Below are 19,961 nucleotides of genomic sequence, written 5' to 3'. Positions count from 1 at the left end.
TTTGTTACACTAAAGATTCACTGACTTATTGAAATAGTTTCATTGTTTTGTTTTGCTTTATTTTTCGTTTTGTTGTAAAAATGTAACTAAATATTTTGTTAGACTAAAGATTCACTGACTTATTGAAATGGTTTCATTGTTTTGTTTTGCTTTATTTTTCGTTTTGTTGTAAAAATGTAACTAAATATTTTGTTACACTAAAGATTCACTGACTTATTGAAATAGTTTCATTGTTTTGTTTTGCTTTATTTTTCGTTTTGTTGTAAAAATGTAACTAAATATTTTGTTAGACTAAAGATTCACTGACTTATTGAAATGGTTTCATTGTTTTGTTTTGCTTTATTTTTCGTTTTGTTGTAAAAATGTAACTAAATATTTTGCTACACCAAAGATTCACTGACTTTTTGAACTTGTTTTGTTTAGGAACCAGGACTCAAACTGTCCATTTAAACCATTCAAAAGAGCAGAAAGCATTATTTATTCCATGCATATTCATTTATCTTCCTCTTCCTTTCTTCCTTTTTTTTTGAAGTGTGTTATCCATGAGTTAAGGAAACTGTTACACACACACACACACACACACACACACACACACACACACACACACACACACACACACACACACACACACACACACACACACACACACACACACACACACACACACACACACACACACACACACACACACACACACACACACACACACACACACACACACACACACACACATTAATCTTTATTGAATATCAGTGTTCCTGTAGCTCAATTGGTAGAGCATTGCACTATCAAGCGCAAGGTTGGGGGTTCGATTCCCCGGGAACACATGATAGGTAAAAATTGATAGCCTGAATGCACTGTAAGTCGCTTTGGATAAAAGCGTCTGCTAAATGCATAAATAAATATTAATCATTTAAAAGTGCAAAAAAAAAAAAAAAAAAAAAAAAACATTTATGTTCATCTTCTCTTCTCTTTCTCTCTCGCTCAGTATCCAACCCATGTGCAAAGATGAATTGCGCTTTCCTTTGCCTCCTGAACCCCATTGGGGCCAGATGTGTGTGTCCTGAGGGGAAAATTCTGCTGAACAGGACCTGCACGGACACCAACATCTCAGGTACATCTGTCAAAATGTGCTTGGCAGGATGCTCTTACATCACTAACTATGTAAGCTAGAGCGCCGGCTCAACCCTGAGAGGCTGCGTGTGTCAAACTCAGATCTTTCACCTGAGTGATTTTGACTGAAGTGTTTACTATTCTGGGCCCTTTGCCCACACACGCAATACACCTGAAGCCTGTGTGCTAAAACAAGACAGCGATTGTGTTGCTAGTATTGATTCAGTCAGAGTGGATGACTTATTTGATTAGCGCTGCTTGCTAAGGTAAACCTTCAGTATCTCTGAACCACCTTAGTCAGATGTACAACCCGAATTCCGGAAAAGTTGGGTCGTTTTTTAAATTTTAATAAAATGAAAACTAAAAGACTTTCAAATCACATGAGCCAATATTTTATTCACAATAAAACATAGATAACATAGCAAATGTTTAAACTGAGAAAGTTTACAATTTTATGCACAAAATGAGCTCATTTCAATTTTGATTTCTGCTACAGGTCTCAAAATAGTTGGGACGGGGCATGTTTACCATGGTGTAGCATCTCCTTTTCTTTTCAAAACAGTTTGAAGACGTCAGGGCATTGAGGCTATGAGTTGCTGGAGTTTTGCTGTTGGAATTTGGTCCCATTCTTGCCTTATATAGATTTCCAGCTGCTGAAGAGTTCGTGGTCGTCTTTGACGTATTTTTCGTTTAATGATGCGCCAAATGTTCTCTATAGGTGAAAGATCTGGACTGCAGGCAGGCCAGGTTAGCACCCTGACTCTTCTACGATGAAGCCATGCTGTTGTTATAGCTGCAGTATGTGGTTTTGCATTGTCCTGCTGAAATAAACAAGGCCTTCCCTGAAATAGACGTTGTTTGGAGGGAAGCATATGTTGCTCTAAAACCTTTATATACCTTTCAGCATTCACAGAGCCTTCCAAAACATGCAAGCTGCCCATACCGTATGCACTTATGCACCCCCATACCATCAGAGATGCTGGCTTTTGAACTGAACGCTGATAACATGCTGGAAGGTCTCCCTCCTCTTTAGCCCGGAGGAAACGGCGTCCGTGATTTTCAACAAGAATGTCAAATTTGGACTCGTCTGACCATAAAACACTATTCCACTTTGAAATAGTCCATTTTAAATGAGCCTTGGCCCACAGGACACGACGGCGCTTCTGGACCATGTTCACATATGGCTTCCTTTTTGCATGATAGAGCTTTAGTTGGCATCTGCTGATGGTACGGCGGATTGTGTTTACCGACAGTGGTTTCTGAAAGTATTCCTGGGCCCATTTAGTAATGTCATTGACACAATCATGCCGATGAGTGGTGCAGTGTCGTCTGAGAGCCCGAAGACCACGGGCATCCAATAAAGGTCTCCGGCCTTGTCCCTTATGCACAGAGATTTCTCCAGTTTCTCTGAATCTTTTGATGATGTTATGCACTGTAGATGATGAGATTTGCAAAGCCTTTGCAATTTGACGTTGAGGAACATTGTTTTTAAAGTTTTCCACAATTTTTTTACGCAGTCTTTCACAGATTGGAGAGCCTCTGCCCATCTTTACTTCTGAGAGACTCTGCTTCTCTAAGACAAAGCTTTTATAGCTAATCATGTTACAGACCTGATATCAATTAACTTAATTAATCACTAGATGTTCTCCCAGCTGAATCTTTTCAAAACTGCTTGCTTTTTTAGCCATTTGTTGCCCCCGTGCCAACTTTTTTGAGACCTGTAGCAGGCATTAAATTTTAAATGAGCTAATTAAGAATAAAATTGTAAATAAAAATACAAAAAATGGATAAAAGTGTAAAATTTCTCAGTTTAAACATTTGATATGTTATCTATGTTCTATTGTGAATAAAATATTGGCTCATGTGATTTGAAATTCCTTTAGTTTTCATTTTATTAAAATTTAAAAAACGTCCCAACTTTTCCGGAATTCGGGTTGTAGTTTAGAACCACACAATTATTAATAGACTGTATATTTTATTTTATTTGTGTTTATTTATACATTCTAAAATGTATCAATAAACAACAAATGAGGCAAAACAAGATATAAAAGTTGCATGTTAGAAACAAGCAGAATGCATATAACCTCATATATATAAATGATTAATACAAAATAAAATTCAATGTTAAGACTGGCTCTAAAATCAAAATATAATTTGCAGATACATATTTTCATGTATGAAATAGTTGAAAAATCTAAATAAATGTATAAAGTATGCCCCTTCACATAAATTATTCCAATAATTAATTAACAAAAAGTAAACGGTCACAAAAATCCAGTTATCGCAATCATTTTCTGCATTTTTATTTTCCATCCATCTTGATAATCCATCCATCTAATAGTTGATTTAAAAACAATATATAATAAATAAAAATAATAAATAGATTCTGAAAAGAGTTTTGGGGTCTTTATAAATGTGTCTGTATAACCAAAGAATGTAGCAGGGAATAATATATAGCTTAGAATATAATCATTATGTGCATAATTGTATTTGCCAGAATACATCAAATTAATACAAATGCTTTGTAACAAATAAATGCAATCAGTATTAATCTCTACTAAAAATCTATCAATAAATTTACTGCACATCCATATTATTTAATTGAATTTTTATATTATTTTAAATTCAATTTAAATTATATTAATTTATTTCTTATAAGAATATTATATTTCTATCCTATATTGTTTATATAATTTAAATAATAGTTATATTTATATATTCAATGTATACTCCTTTTATAAGCAACTAAATACATGTAAATTACCTTACCATATAATTATAGTTAGCCTTAATGAAGGATTTATGTTTTAGGAGATCTTTGTCACCCGGCCTGTGAGAATGGAGGTCGGTGTATCACCAATGAACGAGGGGAATCACGCTGTTTCTGCTGGCCAAATTACTCTGGGGAACGATGTGAGATCAGCCACTGTAAGGACTACTGCCTCAACGGAGGCACTTGCACGGGATCTCCACTAGGTAGGCGCTATTTCCAATCTGCAACTGGACATCGTTTGTATCGTGATTATTTCTATGACTTCTTTCTACTCATGTTCCATCTTAAGCATGTTCTTCAATTTGTGGTAAACAAGTACATTAGCTATTTAGAAAAAAAAATACTATTTGTTGCGTAATTGACAGACAAAAAAAAAACACATAAAATATAAACTATTTTATACATAAATATTGAATTGTTTCATGATTTATTTATTTTTTTATTTCATTTTGTTTTCAAATGTAACAATTCATATTTTATGATCAGAATCTTGTATTGTGCAAAAACATACACAAAACGATCAGGTACGAACATGGTTTTCTTGGCGCCCCTCGTCTGCTCTCAGAATTCAAAGTAGGTCACAGGCAGACATCTGATTCAGGAGGGATTTTTCAGTCTTTTTGCTTTCTGTCTATTCACTGAAGAAAGGCAGCAGGAGTATACAGCACCTGTCCCTGACTTGGGTTGTTTCAGGTCATCCTGAGTTCTCTGAATAATGGGAAATGATAAACAAGCAAGTCTATTGTGAGATTTCACATTACAAGCACCAAATTAACCCAGATTTGCTGAAGGTGGGCATTGTTCTTATAGATGTGAAACTCAGTAATAGCTTTTTTCTTAAGGAATAAACCACAAAAAGGACAATTCTGTCAGCATTCGCTCACTGGGACGTCATTCCAAAAATGCATGACATTCTTTTCTCTGTGAAACACAAAAAGACAACTTTGGCAAAATGTTCAGGCTGCTCTTTTCCATATAATGAAAGTAAATAGTGATCAAGACTTGTGCGCTATATTAAAAATCTTCTGAATCCACACTAAAGTGTATGTAGTGTCAACCACTGATTGTTTTTTTTAGAACTTTAAATTGTCATTTACTTTCTTGAAAAATAAATGTGGGAAAAATATGAAACATATAATATGCATTTAATAATATGTTTTATATTAAATATATAAAAAGTATTATTATAATAAAATGTTATTAGTTCTTACTGTAAATAAATATGGTCATTTTATTAAATAACATTAGTATTAATATTAAGTTATAAATAAATTAAAAATATTTAATACATAATTTAATTAATTAATTAATTTAAATCATTATCCAATATATATTTCTGTCCTGTTTCTGCTAGATTATAATAGTTATTCTAAATTACTATTATCTTAAATTATTATAAATAAAAACAATATGGCAATGTATAAATAAAAATATAGAATTTTTATATGGAAAATAAGTTAATAATTGTATATCATTATCCAAAATAATTTTCTGTCCTGTTTCTACTAGACTAAAGAATGTTCTAAATATATCGAAAATACTGTTATTTTTAAATTATTATAAATAAATAAATAGAAATAAAAATATATAATTTTCATATGGAAAAGAGCAGCATGAACATGCAGCTAAATGTCTCAATTTTTGTTCCACACAAAAAAGAAATTGTTCTGGAACATGATGACTGTGGGTATATAATGAAATGATTTCCATTCCTGAAAAAGGATAGCCCACCTAAAAATGAAAATTCTGTCATTGATTACTCACCCTCTTGTCGAAAGTGCATTGAAGACTGACAATGAAGAGAATAAGTTGTTGAATAAAGTCTTCTTGTTGTTTCATAAAATTGCGGTTGGACCACTGATGTCACATGAACTAGTTTTTAACGATGTCCTAACTACCTTTCTGGGTCTTGATTGCGGTAGTACTCTTGCTGTCTATACAGGGTCAGAAACCTCTCGGATTTCATCAAAAATATCTTCATTTGTGTTCTGAAAATGAACAAAGGTCTTACAGGTTTGGAAAGCCATGAGGGTGAGTAATCAATGACAGAATTTTCATTTTTTGGTGAACCATCCCTTTAATATTCCTGACTGAAAGAATGCATTCACATGGACGACAGGTTTTTGGACAGGCAATTAAATAGTTGGTAATTGTTCCAGCTAACGAATGTTATAAAAATTCCCCTGTCGCACATACGCCAACTGCTGACAGCCTGTTTCCCAAAAGTGCACCGTCATGTTCACTCACTGTCTGCTTGCTATTGCTTTGCTAACACCAGACGTTTCTTTGCCCATTTGTTATCGTAACCTCTACGAAAAATATATCAGTGCGAAAGCTTCAGGAGGTTGTTTTGTAAGTCACTCCCTGTTTAGCCTTTTTATTCCGAAGAATATTTTGGCAGGAACCAAAGTCTGGATGGAAATCATTTGGAGCGCTTTAACATCTGAGAAACAGTCAGGAATTGTTTCTGTTGGCGTCATTGCGTTAAAACTGTCATTCGCACCAGCTGGCAGATGGACCACCAACAGTAGGATGAAGATCCCTTGGCTTTGAGTGTGTGTTGAACGTGAGAAATCAATGCCCAACAGATGTACTGTCACGCAAATCCCCGCTAGAACGCTGTGACTCTGTCACAGTAACTCAAATAATCACATTCTGTTGGCTTACAAAGCAAAGACTATCTTCGAGTATTGTGATTTGCACTATTAGCCTGTAATTAAGTACTGTAATATCAAGGATGTTATTACTTTATTTAGTTTAGTTGTTATGTCAGTAAGTGCCTGTGTATTTTATTCACTCACAGGTAGTGTTATTTTGAATTAGCTTTTATTTTTATATTTCCAGGTTACATTTTAATTTTAATTTAAGTTTTAGCAGTTGTTATGAGTTAGGGTTAGGGGTTTTTAATGGAACTGTTGCTTTTTTTGTGAATATTTCTGTTTAGCTTTATATATCATTTTCTGTCATGTTTCTACTATTTTGTCGCAAGAATGTTATTGACTGAAACTTCACTAAAGAAGTTAATTATATTGCACATACATTACCGTTTAAAAGTTTAGGGTTTGTAAGATTTCTGTTTTTCTTTTAAAAAAATGTTTATTGTTGTATTATTTATATAAGTTTTTTTTTCAGAAAGTAATTGTGTTGCTTTTGTTGTTTTTATAAAATGTTTAATATTTCTGTTTAGTTTTAATTGATTTTTTATTTATAATTTAAGTTTAATTTTTTTTCTTTTAATGTGCTTCTGTTATGCTTATTGTGTATTGGATTTTTTATTATATCGAGTTTTAATTTATTTTTCATTTTGCACTTTTTATTTGAATTACTATTTTTAAATTTGCATTTATTTAAATTTTATGTTTATTTTATATTTTCAGTGTTATTTTTAGTTTAGTTTGTTTTAGTAATTGTTGTTTTTGTTGTTTTTATAACTTTTAAATATTTTATTTAGATTGAATTTGTTTTTAAATTTGATTTTGAGCTTTAGTAATATGTGCTTTTTTATATTTTTTATTACTTGGATATTTTTAGCATCAATGTATTTTTCATTATTCAGCTTGTTTTATATTTTAGTTTTTTACTTTATTTATATTCCTTCTTTTTGTATTGTAAGATTTCCACCTAGTATTTTCTTTCAGCTTTATTTTAATTAGTTAAAATTATTTTTTAATAGTTCTACTTAACAGTAATAACACCGCTTGCAAGGGACTTGTGATAATTTGGGATCCTCCTGTATATATTTTTCAATTTCATTTCAGTACTCAGTTATGACCTGCTCAGTTTATCATGTACTCTGTGTCAAAAATATTCAGATTTTATTTTATTTTATTTTATTTTATTTTACTTTGTGCTAAAAATGACCCAGACAAGTTTAAAGTAACTAAAATAAGGTGTATTTTGGACAGGAAATCCCACGTGTCGCTGCGCTCTGGGTTTCACTGGTCCTCTGTGTGAGAAGCGTGTTTGTGACAGTTACTGTCTGAACGGAGGCACATGTGACATGACCCTGGGGAACCAACCTGTGTGCCACTGTCTGGCAGAATACACCGGGGAACGCTGTCTAAACCGTGAGTACCAGTCTGTTGCATTATAATATTATGATAATATTATAATATTTTTTTTATTATTTTTTTTTGCATTCATTAGCTCAAATCTGATATATACTTCAGGCATCATAGGCTGTCAATTATGAGTATCACACTGTTAGCTTAATAACACACTAATGTCAAACTCTGCCAACAGAATTATTTTGACACTTAAAACACTTGATATAAGACAAAACCTTTTAGTTGCTTTGCAGACGAGGTTAAATATGACATGATAAAATATGATAAATATGATCAGTCATAATCGACTTTCTCTCCGTCTGATGGCAGATATTTGTCACCATTATTGCGTGAACTCCAAAGGCTGCACACTGTCCGGCTCAGGACAAGTGGAGTGTGTGTGTCCCACCCGCTACGAGGGGCCGAAATGTGAGGCGGACCGGTGTCTTCGCTGCCGAGGGGCCCCGTGTATCGTTGATGAAGAGACTGGAGACGTCGCCTGCAAGTGTGTATTCAGTAAAGTGACATTAGCAGTTCAGCACTCATTTATTATATATATATATATATATATATATATATATATATATATATATATATATATATATATATATATATATATATATATATATATATATATATACAGTACAGGTAAATAGATGTAAATATTTTCAATGTAATTTTTTTTCTTTATGTATACATAATAAATGTACACAGTATACACTCATATATTATGTAGACAAAAACTTTTATTTTGGATGCTATTAATTGTGATTAATCATATGACAGCACTAGTAAAATCAATTATAAAATAAGTGTAATAAATATAAAACTTTATATTATTGTATAATATAATAGTACAAATATCCTACACATATTTATTTATTTACTTATTCATAATAAATACATACAGTTTTACAAATGTTCTATTCTATACATATTATTATATTGTCCTATAAATATATATATTTTTTTTATTTAAATAGACATACAATATTTTGGTGTGCAAATATTATTAGTAACATTTGAAATTCTGTATATATAAATATTATTGAGATTCTAATTATAATAAAATAATATTTTTTTATTAATGTATAAATTATTATTATATTTTAATAATAATTTTAATAAATTATTTTTAGAAGGATAAATACATTTTTACTAATATTCTATTTTATATATTGTTTTTAATAAAATTATATATTTTATCATGTACAACTATCATACAATTAATGCATCTATATTATTTCTGAGTGTATGTGTGTTTAGTACATTTAACAGTATATATATATATATATATATATATATATATATATATATATATATATACTAAATATTTTTGAATAATTCATCTTCCTTGATGATTCAATGACTCACTATGAAACGGCAAGATTTGCATCAAATGTTATTGCTGTTGTTGTTCACATGTGTGTTCGCAGCTGTACGAATGGCAGAATCGCAGCCAGCTGTCAGTTGTGTGACGGATACTGTTATAACGGAGGAACCTGCCACCTCGACTCTGAGACGGGCCTGCCGTTCTGTCAGTGAGTAATTCCTTAATAGCTTTCTACGGCGACAAATTGCCTGCCGGTATGTATCGTTTTAAATTGCTGCCTCCGGCAACCACTTTAATAGGATTTTTTTCTTCTTGTCTGACTTGGGTGGATGGATGTTTTGTAAAGGTTAACAGGAGAGAGGGAGCATTATAGCAGAAGAGTGAATTATCTTAGCAGGGGTCCATAATCTGCCACTTATATCGACCTCTATATTTGTATGTTAAAGAGAGGCAGAGAAACCAATGAGAGACGCTGGAAAAAACGACTGAGAAGAAAACTGAAGAAACAAAAGTGATCCTGCTTTCTAATTTTATTCCTGCCATTAAAAGGACAGTTCTAGAGAGAAAGAGTGAAGAAAATAAAAAAGTGCTTCTATTTTCCAGTTGATTCATGCTAAAAAGGCTTTAAAGGGACAGTGCACCCAACAGTTTAAATATCATTTCATCCAAATCTCATTTCTAAACCTGTATAACTTACTTACTTCTTCAAAACACACAAAATAAAAAAGTCTATAGAAGAAATGAAGTCACTATTTTGCTGGAAATTAAAATGAACAGGAAGTGAAGCTTTAAAGCTTCAATAAAAGGATGCAGATGTGCAATGGAAGTATTTTAAAAATGGTTCATGCAACTTTTTCACTATTTTCTAAGTGATCTAAAGCCATACAATAGTTATGTGTGAGATATGTAAGTCATTAAACGTTAGCGAACTGAATCAACTGAATCAGTTCGCTGAATCATATTCATTGACAAAGTCTGACTTCCTGGTTGATAGGATCTGAAAGAATGATTTATTCATGAATCAGTCTTTGCTACTTTTCTCACAGACACGCCAAGATGGGCTCATAAACACTCATAATAGAGCTCATTACATATACGTTTAAAGGTACAGTAGCCTATTTCATTTAAAAACTCAGAGAATGGCTGGAAAATACTCATAAAGATTTAAATTACAACATTTTTGGTGCAAGAAACCTTGACATTATAAGTGGAATGCTAAGTATGTCATTTCTTGTATAACTAAATAAAAAACTATAAAAGTGAAGGAAATAAATCATTCACATTTAAAGAATCCCTTGAAGGGACTGTGCATCCGTACAATTTAATTCTCATTTCATCCAAATCTCATTGCAAACTTTTATGACTTCTTCCTTCCTCCTGCAGAACACATGGGGAAAAAATCTTAAGGAGAAAAGTTCTATTTTCCAGGAAATTACAATGAACAAGAAGTAAAGCTTTGTAGATTCAATTAAGGATGCAGGTGCCTTATAAAACTGTCAAAAGTGGTTCAACTTATTTGCAATATTTGAAAATGTCCAGAGAAAAAAAAAAAATTCCTTAAAGGGAAAGTGCACCCCCAAAATGTAATTCTCATTCCATCCAAATCTCATTGAATGCATTTATGGCTTCCTTTCCTTTAGCAGAACACATGAAAAAAAGAAATTCTTACGGTGAAATTCAATTAAATGACTATTTTCCAGGGAATTACAATGAACAGGAAGTGAAGCTTTGTAGCTATAAGTAAGGATACAGACGTGCCATACAATTATCAAAAACATTTTTCACAACGTATTTGCAGTATTCGAAGATGTTTGAAACCATACAGTAGTTTTGTGTTTTAAATGGGTTTGTATCAACTGATTAATTAACAAAACGTGTCTCTTTTTGAGGCAAGAAACCTTGACATTTTAAGTGGGATGCTGATTATGTTACTCTTTCACCAAATTTCTAGAGAGAGAAAAAGACTATGAAAGTGAAAAAAGGGGGATTACTTTCCAGTTCATTCATATTGAAATATCCCTTAAAGGGACAGTACACCCAAAAATTACAATCTTATTTCATCCAAATCTCATTGCAAGCCTTTATGACTTAATTTCTTCTGCAGATAAAAAAATAAATAAAATAAAATAAATATCAAGGAGAAATTAAGTTGTTATTGTTCAGGAAATTACAATGATCAGGAAGTGGAGCTTTGTAGCTTCAATTAAAAATGCAGACATGCCATACAACTGTCGCTGGAAAATGGTTACAAAAATAAAAACAATAAATAAATTTAAGCATTTTTGGTACAAGAAACCTTAGTATTATAATTGAAATGAAGATAAATCATTCATATGAAAAAAAAATCCCTTAAAGTGACAGTACACCCCCAAAAAATCTAATTGCAAACCTTTAATACTTCCTTTCTTCTGCAGAACACTTAAATAATAATAATAATAATAATAATAATAATAATAAAATAAAATAAAAATTAGAGAAAAGTTTTTATTTTCCAGGAAATGAACAGGAAAGTGAAATCAACAAAGTGAAGCTTTGAAGCTTCAATTAAGAATGCAGATGCGGCTGTCGGATAAATGGTTCACACAATTTATTTCAAAATATTCAAGGATGTCTGAAGCCATACTGACTAAACTGACTGATGATTGACTAAATCAGACTCTCTGATTGGCATGATCTAACCAAGTGATTAATTCATGAATCAGACTTTTCTAATTTTTCTCAAGAAACACATCAGTGTGAGCTTATAAATAGCTAGCCAATCACAAAAGAGCTCAGGTTTCATTTAAAAACTCAGTAATAAGTAGGACAATGGTCTAAACGACCTACTGTTAATTACAACATTTCAAAGCAAAAAACCTTGACATAACTGGAATGCTAAGTACGCTATTTCTTGTCACCAAATTTCTAGAGATGATACCAAATGGGATTGCGAATATAATAATCGCTTTTAAGAAAGTGAGAGAAACCGACCACAATGTCGCTGTTTTTTTTTTTTTTTTTTTACCTGTCTCCATTTTTTTTGTTTGCCAACGGCATTTTATCTGGAGGAACAGGAGATGGTGCTCCCTCAAAAACATTCAGAGGACAAAATAAGAGGGCAAATCACTATTTTTTCCTCAAGGAAATCAGCCTGAATGGATCAAACCAGTCAACACAAATGGGATGCCAAAAATCAGCCCTTCCCCGGAAGAATAAGTATTCATAAAAGTATGAATCACCCTCTTAATGTCAGACTAAGCAAAGTCAGAAGTCTCTCAAAGTTCTTGAAGAAAATCTCCCTATATGGATATAGTCCTTTGTTGGCTTTAACCACAACATCTGGTCTTCGTTTCCACTTTTTCCCATTTGTCGTCACCATTGATGCTCTGATAAAGCAATAGTGCCCTTCAGGGCCAAATCAATTTCCATTCAGATGATTCAGTCTTGTGTTTTTCTATGGTCGATGAAGGTGAAGGGTTGGTAATGACGGTGGCTAGACATTCAGAGATTACCTGGAAAAATGAGTGTGTCCTTCTTATACAGACCTGCTTGATTTCAAATCACCCCATCAAAGACTCTTTTTTTGACTTTTGTTTGTCCATCCTCAATTTCATTATCTTATCCAGCAGTGTTTCATTAGAGCTTGCTTTAGTGGATCCTAGTAGATGAAGGTGGCTGGAGATACTGAGTTTTGTGTTAAATTTCAAGTAAAGCACTTGTGTGTCCAACAAGTTTGTGGATTGCATGACTTGAAAAGTAGACTTCCATTTTGATCATATTCCTAAAAGATGTATGTGCTTTAAGCTATTTTGCTAAGTGTTGTAAGCAGGCCCATGTTAGCTGGTTTGTTTTATAAAGAAGTATGACAGCTGATAATTTATATTGTGGATTTTTTGCATGAAACAAAATCTTTTAATTTACATTAAATGTATTACAATAATGGGATATTTGTTTTAGGTTTTTATTTACTGATTTATGTGGTTTTTTTTGTTGTTTTTTGTACATTATGAGTAAGAGAATTATATTTTATTATTTTATTTTCTACATTAATATAATGAGTAATAATTTATTTTTTCATTCATTTTGCCTTGCATTCATGAGATTGATTGGTTGTGTGAATGTAATAATAATTATATTTTACTTTCATTTAAGTGATAAATGTTTTTTTTTTTTTTTTTTGAGAATTTGTTCACTTAATTAGATTTAGTTTTGCAGTGTAATGCACATTATGTATTTTATTTTTATTTGTATTTGTTCTTGCATTACAACACTAAGAATTAGTTTTCATTGTTGTAATTACATTTATTTATTATGGTAATGAGAATTATATATATATATATATATATATATATATATATATATATATATATATATATATATATATATATATATATATATATATATATATATATATAAAGAGAGAGAGAGAGAGAGAGAGAGAGAGAGAGATTTATTTACCATTTTTGTCATGAAAATTAAATAATCTTTTGCATTATGATATGAAAAATAGATTGTTTTTTTTTGATTGTTTGTTTGTAATGAGAATTAAATGTATTCGGATTATGTTCATGCAAATTAGAGGATTATTATTATTTTTTTTATTATGATACTAATTGATTTGAACAAGAATGAGATTTATTTTGCATTACATGTAGGTAAATGATAATGAGATTATTTAATTAATAAATTTTTTTTGTATTTGTATTGCAGTAATTGACATGAAAATGTCATAAAGCAAAAAATTTTGATAGTCCTATAAAAGCAGGATTTAATTGCTTTGTGCAGCATAGAATTTCATATGTGAACGAGTACCCAGGCATGTTCTTAGCAGGTTTCATGAAATTCACCCTAATGTTTGTGAAAAGGCTGAACAATATTTGTAATTTATTTTAATGTTCACATCACTCAGCCTTATACAGAAGGCCATTACAGCCTACAGGTGTGTTGAATATATTGAAAATATAGTTTGAGTGTATTCCGGGTCTTTTTTCTGTTGTGTTGTCCTCACGTCTCTCCTCTGGTCTCGTTGCGTTCTCCTCAGTTGCCCGTCCGAGTTTAAAAGCCCGAGGTGTGACGAGAGAGCTAACCCGTGCGATCACTACTGTCAGAACCAGGGCGTTTGTTCCCTCACCACCTATAACAAACCTCGCTGCAAGTAGGTCTTCCTGGTTCATTCAGTTTCCAAAACATTCCAGAACATTCCCACAATCCCATCCACCGCGGTCAGCATGCGTCTGGCCTATTCATGGAACAAACATCGCAAACCAACTCGCACAGCTTCCAAAGAGCACGTTTCACATTTCGCACTGCACTACGCTTTTCTGGCCACATGCCACCGTTTCTCCGCTCCATTCTGTAGGTGTGCGTTTCTCAGTGTTTGTTTCATTTGTATGATTGTCATGAGGATGACCTGTCTTTGATTGCTCTTCTGGTATCCATTATTTATCATCATCTTTTGTTGGAAAATTTATAATTTACTTTATTTGTTCTCTTTCCATTTTGCTGCTCTTTTGTTTTTCCATATTTGATGGTTTTCTGCTTTTCATTTTTTTTTTTTTTCGTTTCTCTTTTTAAACATTGCTCATGTTTAAACCGGGCACTTTACACAAATATGGTACACATGGTGTGTCATGACTTTTTTCCTCACAAAAATAAATAGATCAAAACTATTATTTATTTATATATTTGTTTGTTTTTGAAGTCTATTTAATGTGTTTTATAGACTAATATATAACACACAATTGACCCAGTATGAAAACATGCTATATTTCAACATAGAAAAATATTAATATCTTTCCCTTAAAATAGTTTGTTTATGCATGATTGATTGTCTAATAATTAAAATCATATTGAATAACAACATGTTCTTAAATATCATATCAACATAAAATTTGAAATTAATAAAATACTCTATATTAATAGTTCTAATATATAAACACACAAATAATTTTTAAATGTATTTAAAAATCACTACAAAACGTATTGTATTTTGTGTATGTACTGGTTTTAAACTATTATTTTGTAATTGTTATGTATTATATTAATATTATATTTAATGCATTACTATATATATATATAAATAATCTTTTTAAATGTAGGATGTCTAAATAAATTTGAAAAATGATCTTGATAATTCTATGTGGTACGCTATCCATGGATTTTCCAAGCATTTTGTTTTATCCAGCAGAAGATTTTTATCTAGAGGGATGTTCCAAACACAATCTGTTTCTTCTAGATGTTCTGTCACCTCCTTCAGACAGCAGTGCATCCATGTGCATCCTCCTGCAGGAAAGAGAATCCCTGTCCACAGGAAGTTTGATTAACTATCGTTTTCGAACAGTTTCATTCACACCACCATCTCTCATAAGCGCATAATCTCTCACATCATTGGAGTTCTGCTGTGGAAGCATGCCGTTTGGATCCAGGAAGTCCCTTGTCACACAAAAACACACTTTGCATGTCTCTCAAGTAAAAACAATGCATCCCTTGGGCTGGATTTTGAACCTCCTCCTATGAAACTGTGTGTATCATTAAAACTTGCTTTTCAAAACCAAACCAAAATCATTATAACAAATGATACCATAATAATGAATAAAGAAACCCTGAGAGAAAAACCTAATTATTGAGGTATAAGGGGTAAATTAAAACAGTGATTTTGTATAAATCTAATCAAATGATGATTTGAAGAATTCAATGCATTGTAAATTTCACCAGCTGTGATATTTGTTTCTTCTCTGTTAACAGGTGTTCTGCAAACTGGTCAGGAACACAGTGCGAAAGACCTGCAACCAAGACCAACCGCTCCGAAAACTTCAGCGGGAGTGAGTGTCACAAACACACATACTTGAAACTTCGTCAAAATCACAGTTAGATTCTGTTGTTTTTTTTTGTTTTTTTTTGTACATGTTGCAAAGCTAATGGCACAAATATATATAAAAAATGTATGTAATGTCATAAACATTGGGTGAAAAGTTGTTTGCAATTAGATCATTCTCATTATTGAATTATTTTATACTCTGCACTTCCCATATAGTCCACCATTTTGGATGATCATTGCAGTGTATTCTGGGATTGCCTTGTTTAAGCAAATTAGAATTTGGCCAAATCAAAGTATGTTTAGGTGGTGTAATTCTTTAATTTAACGCTAGTCAGTCAGGAGAGAAAACACTTCTTTCTTTCTGTCTCATTTTGTAGTGAAGAACTTTCCCCTAATTGTCAGTGAAACAGTTTCAGACAGTTCATTCATTTAATTTTTTAAAAGAAGAGTTGACATTTTAGCTGTGTTAGCTAAGAGAGGTTAGCTGTTAGCATCAGGTAACCCAAATTTGAAAATCATGGTAAATTGCACTTATTTTGTCTTCTGGAAAAATGTAATTATCTCCTGTAGCTTCTGAAGGGCAGTACTAATGTACACATCTTCATTCTGTTCAAAAGTTTTCACCCCCGACTCTTAATATATCGCTAAATATATATTGTATACAAAGTATGTGCATTTGGATTCATATCACTTCCATTTTATGTAATTAAATTGTAACTGAATCATTGTAAACTGCATGTAACATTTATTTTTTCTGTTCTTTTTTTTCAGGAAGTATTGCCATAATAGTGCCTCTAGTTCTTCTTGTATGCATTATTGCCGCTGTTGCAGTGGGACTCCTTATTTGCAAAAGATGTCGAAGGTAAACACACAAACAAGTCTGTAATTAGCTGGATTAGATGTGTAATAAGAACATTACACATCTTATTTATTGATGTTGCTGTATAAAATCTGGTAAGCCAGCTGTGCTTCAGCGTTTAACTGGTGTGCTAAATGTTCCTGTGAAAACTATACACAGATAATAGACATTTATTCCTTCACAGAGGTAAGCAGGTTCAACGGCAGCCCATGGCAAATGGTGGCTTGAACGTGGAGATCGGGAATCCATCCTATAACATGTACGAAGTGGACCAGGACAATCACGTAGATGTGGGAAGCTTTCTTCACCCCAGCTTCACCCTTGATCCTCATAAGGTACTAAACGAGTAGGAACTTAACATGATCTTAACATCATTTTATGGTTTAACTCACATACTGTAGGTAGTTATTGCGTAAATCACATTTTATGTGATTTGTTGGTCTTAACTTTTTTTAGCCAATCTAATCGTGACCATGTGTCAAAATCTGTGATTGTGATTTCTCATGAACTTTGGAGTAAATGATTCGTAAAACAATTCCCACATTGATTCGTGTTAAATTCAAAATGGTAATTTCCGTAATAATAGTCAATGTTTTTTTTTCCTAAATTTGTTCTGCTGGTAATTTATAGTTTTTTTTTGGGTTGTAGTTTTTGTTTCTAATTTTTGTTATTTTAGTAGCTTCTTCAACTTTAGGCAGACGTTTAAAATTAAAGTAGCTGAAATAAAAGTTTGCTTTTCTATATCTTATTTTCTGTTAATATGCAAGTTATCAAATGGTGTTTTAAGTTAACGAAAATAGTTCAGATTTTCCACATTCAAAAAAATGAAAATAACAGCATAATAACAGATCATGAGATTCCAATGCTATCTCATGACCAATTTGTACGTATTTTACTCATACGAATTTGTACGATTTGTCTAGACCCCAGTGATGTGTAGGTTTAGGGATGGGGTTAGCTGTAGGTCATTCGGACGAAATTCATACGAATTGTGCAACTCGTAAAATATGTACAATTTAGCACAAATCGTATGAATTTGTACGAATGAGGCCGTACAAATTCATATGAAATAGCCACCACGTAAAATATGTATGAATTACCGTGTGATCAGGCTAAAGATTCAGTATCCAAAAATGTCCTAAAGTGCTCCATATGGTGTGAGGTTTCTATGTGCCCAAAGTCTCTATGCGTTTTGATTGGTTTAGTAAAACAATTTATTTTATTTTTATTTTTTGGTTCTCTTCGGTTCTCTCTCTTTTATTTATCCAATGTCCCACAAGGAGGGACCGATTTCTTTCCCTCAAATTTTTGTTTTACATGTAATTTGTGTTCGAACCAGAATTACCCAAATTATTTAGTCTATTTTATAGTTTTAATCTGCAAGTTTGTTTAAATATACAATGTTTCTTATGTTTTTGGTTTGTTTTTCAGGGCTGGTGTGTGAAGTCAAGCGACCCGCGCAATTTACCCCCCGTGCGCCCAATGACTGCACACACTTTACCCATCCAGAACGTTCCAAAGGAATTAATTCCAGGACAGGTGGATTCCAGAACTCTTTAATATGGTGTGTTTTATGATTATTAAGAAAATAAACCAAACTAAAACATCTTTGTATTTTTTCCAGGCCATGAACTATTCAAACCCCATCTATTCAAAGATGACTTACCATGACAGACAGCACTGTCGAAAACCAGTCATCAACCTCGACATGAGACACAATTTACTCCCAAAGAGACTGGAAACTACAATTCGAGAAACGGCAGCATAACCTAACTTATCCACGACCTGCTTTGTTTTTGTTTTTTTATAAAGATCTGTATCAAATGTATACAAAAAAAGCTTTTTATGTCCAGTTAGGTTAAATCATCTCATTTTGCGTCCTACATATATGTGCCCGTTTTGGTTTTAGTTTCTTTTTGTTGCAACCAAAAACACTTTTTATAAATTACAAACACAGTGTTTTTCTTTGCTTTGCAACTTTGTAAATGCACTACACGAATATGAAAAAAAAATGAAACAGACAAAGCTGCTCAATCTTAAAAGGCTTTATATACATTTAAAGAGAATTTTATATAGTTGTTTATTTACCTACACACTATGTATATGTTTTCCTGTTGGTAAAATGATCGCCAATGCCTAGATATTCCCAAGTTGCCTCTTACATTTAGCAGTATTAGAAAAAAAGAGACACTTATTCAATTAATGGATCATATGCTCATCACAGATTTTATTTTTGATATCTCTCATTAATGTTTCTTGCATATGTTTAAGTTGACCAGTGTTTCCAGGTGTTTCAATTATGCAGTCAAAATCGAAAGTAAAACCAACCCACAATGGTTTTTGCAACTGTACAACTTGAAAAAATGTTATTTAATTTTCATATCGCAAATGTCATTAAGCACTTAAAAGGACTGAGAATGGATTTTGTCACATAGACTCACTTTCATTCACTGGTTGTGAAATAACATGCGCGGGACTCTTGTAATGTCCTGTTTGAAGAAAAAACACATTCTCTGTGCAAATGTACACAAGAAGAAGTTTTATAATTTTATAGTTGATTTGTACGTCCAGTTTGCTTGTATTTTCTGGAAATATATTAAATGTAGAACTTTTATACGAAACTATGTACACAATATATTGGTCCGTCTTCACCTTGGGTTGAAGTGTTTTATAATTATAAGATAAACTAGCTTGATATTGCACTGTGTAATTGTACAGGTTGCTGTATAGGGGGAAATGAAGGACATTTATTGGTTTAATACATATAGCTACACCTAATGTGATTTTGGACCAGGAAATATGAAATAAAGTGGGTTTTCTTGCCATTTTCAACATTTTTAGTTGTTATTGCAATGTGTTTGTGTTGCATAACTTTTTTTGCATATAGACCATTAAAATAGACCAAGATGGCGGTGCGTACACAGTGCAAGGCTCAGCGTCTCTCCAGTTTTGGCAATTTTTCCTGCTCGACTCGGGTCTGTTCATACTGAACAGCTTTTCCTTAACATCTTACACACAACAGGAGCTTTTGGATATTGGTG

The 19,961-nt window shown here is 32.3% G+C and overlaps 1 protein-coding gene across 2 annotated transcripts in view; it reads left to right on the top strand.

The window, feature by feature from the left end:
* LOC132159763 (low-density lipoprotein receptor-related protein 1B-like) overlaps window positions 1-18,720 on the top strand; it is a 283,789-nt gene extending 265,069 nt beyond the window's left edge. The window contains exons 82-92 of one of the 2 annotated variants that reach the window (XM_059569363.1): window positions 989-1,114; window positions 3,925-4,089; window positions 7,792-7,953; window positions 8,263-8,437; window positions 9,369-9,473; window positions 14,286-14,399; window positions 15,989-16,065; window positions 16,833-16,923; window positions 17,105-17,255; window positions 18,352-18,459; window positions 18,545-18,720. In XM_059569363.1, coding sequence (XP_059425346.1) covers window positions 989-1,114; window positions 3,925-4,089; window positions 7,792-7,953; window positions 8,263-8,437; window positions 9,369-9,473; window positions 14,286-14,399; window positions 15,989-16,065; window positions 16,833-16,923; window positions 17,105-17,255; window positions 18,352-18,459; window positions 18,545-18,688 — 1,418 coding nt within the window. In that variant the 3' untranslated portion in view covers window positions 18,689-18,720. The remainder of the gene's footprint in view (window positions 1-988; window positions 1,115-3,924; window positions 4,090-7,791; window positions 7,954-8,262; window positions 8,438-9,368; window positions 9,474-14,285; window positions 14,400-15,988; window positions 16,066-16,832; window positions 16,924-17,104; window positions 17,256-18,351; window positions 18,460-18,544) is intronic. The other variant, XM_059569364.1, reaches the window with a different exon arrangement.
* The last annotated feature ends 1,241 nt before the right edge of the window (window positions 18,721-19,961 follow it).

Source organism: Carassius carassius, chromosome 16 (assembly GCF_963082965.1).
Source record: "Carassius carassius chromosome 16, fCarCar2.1, whole genome shotgun sequence".
NCBI classification, from domain to species: Eukaryota; Metazoa; Chordata; class Actinopteri; order Cypriniformes; family Cyprinidae; genus Carassius; species Carassius carassius.
Note: the sequence above shows the minus strand (reverse complement) of the source record. Positions and strands in the feature narration are given on the sequence as shown.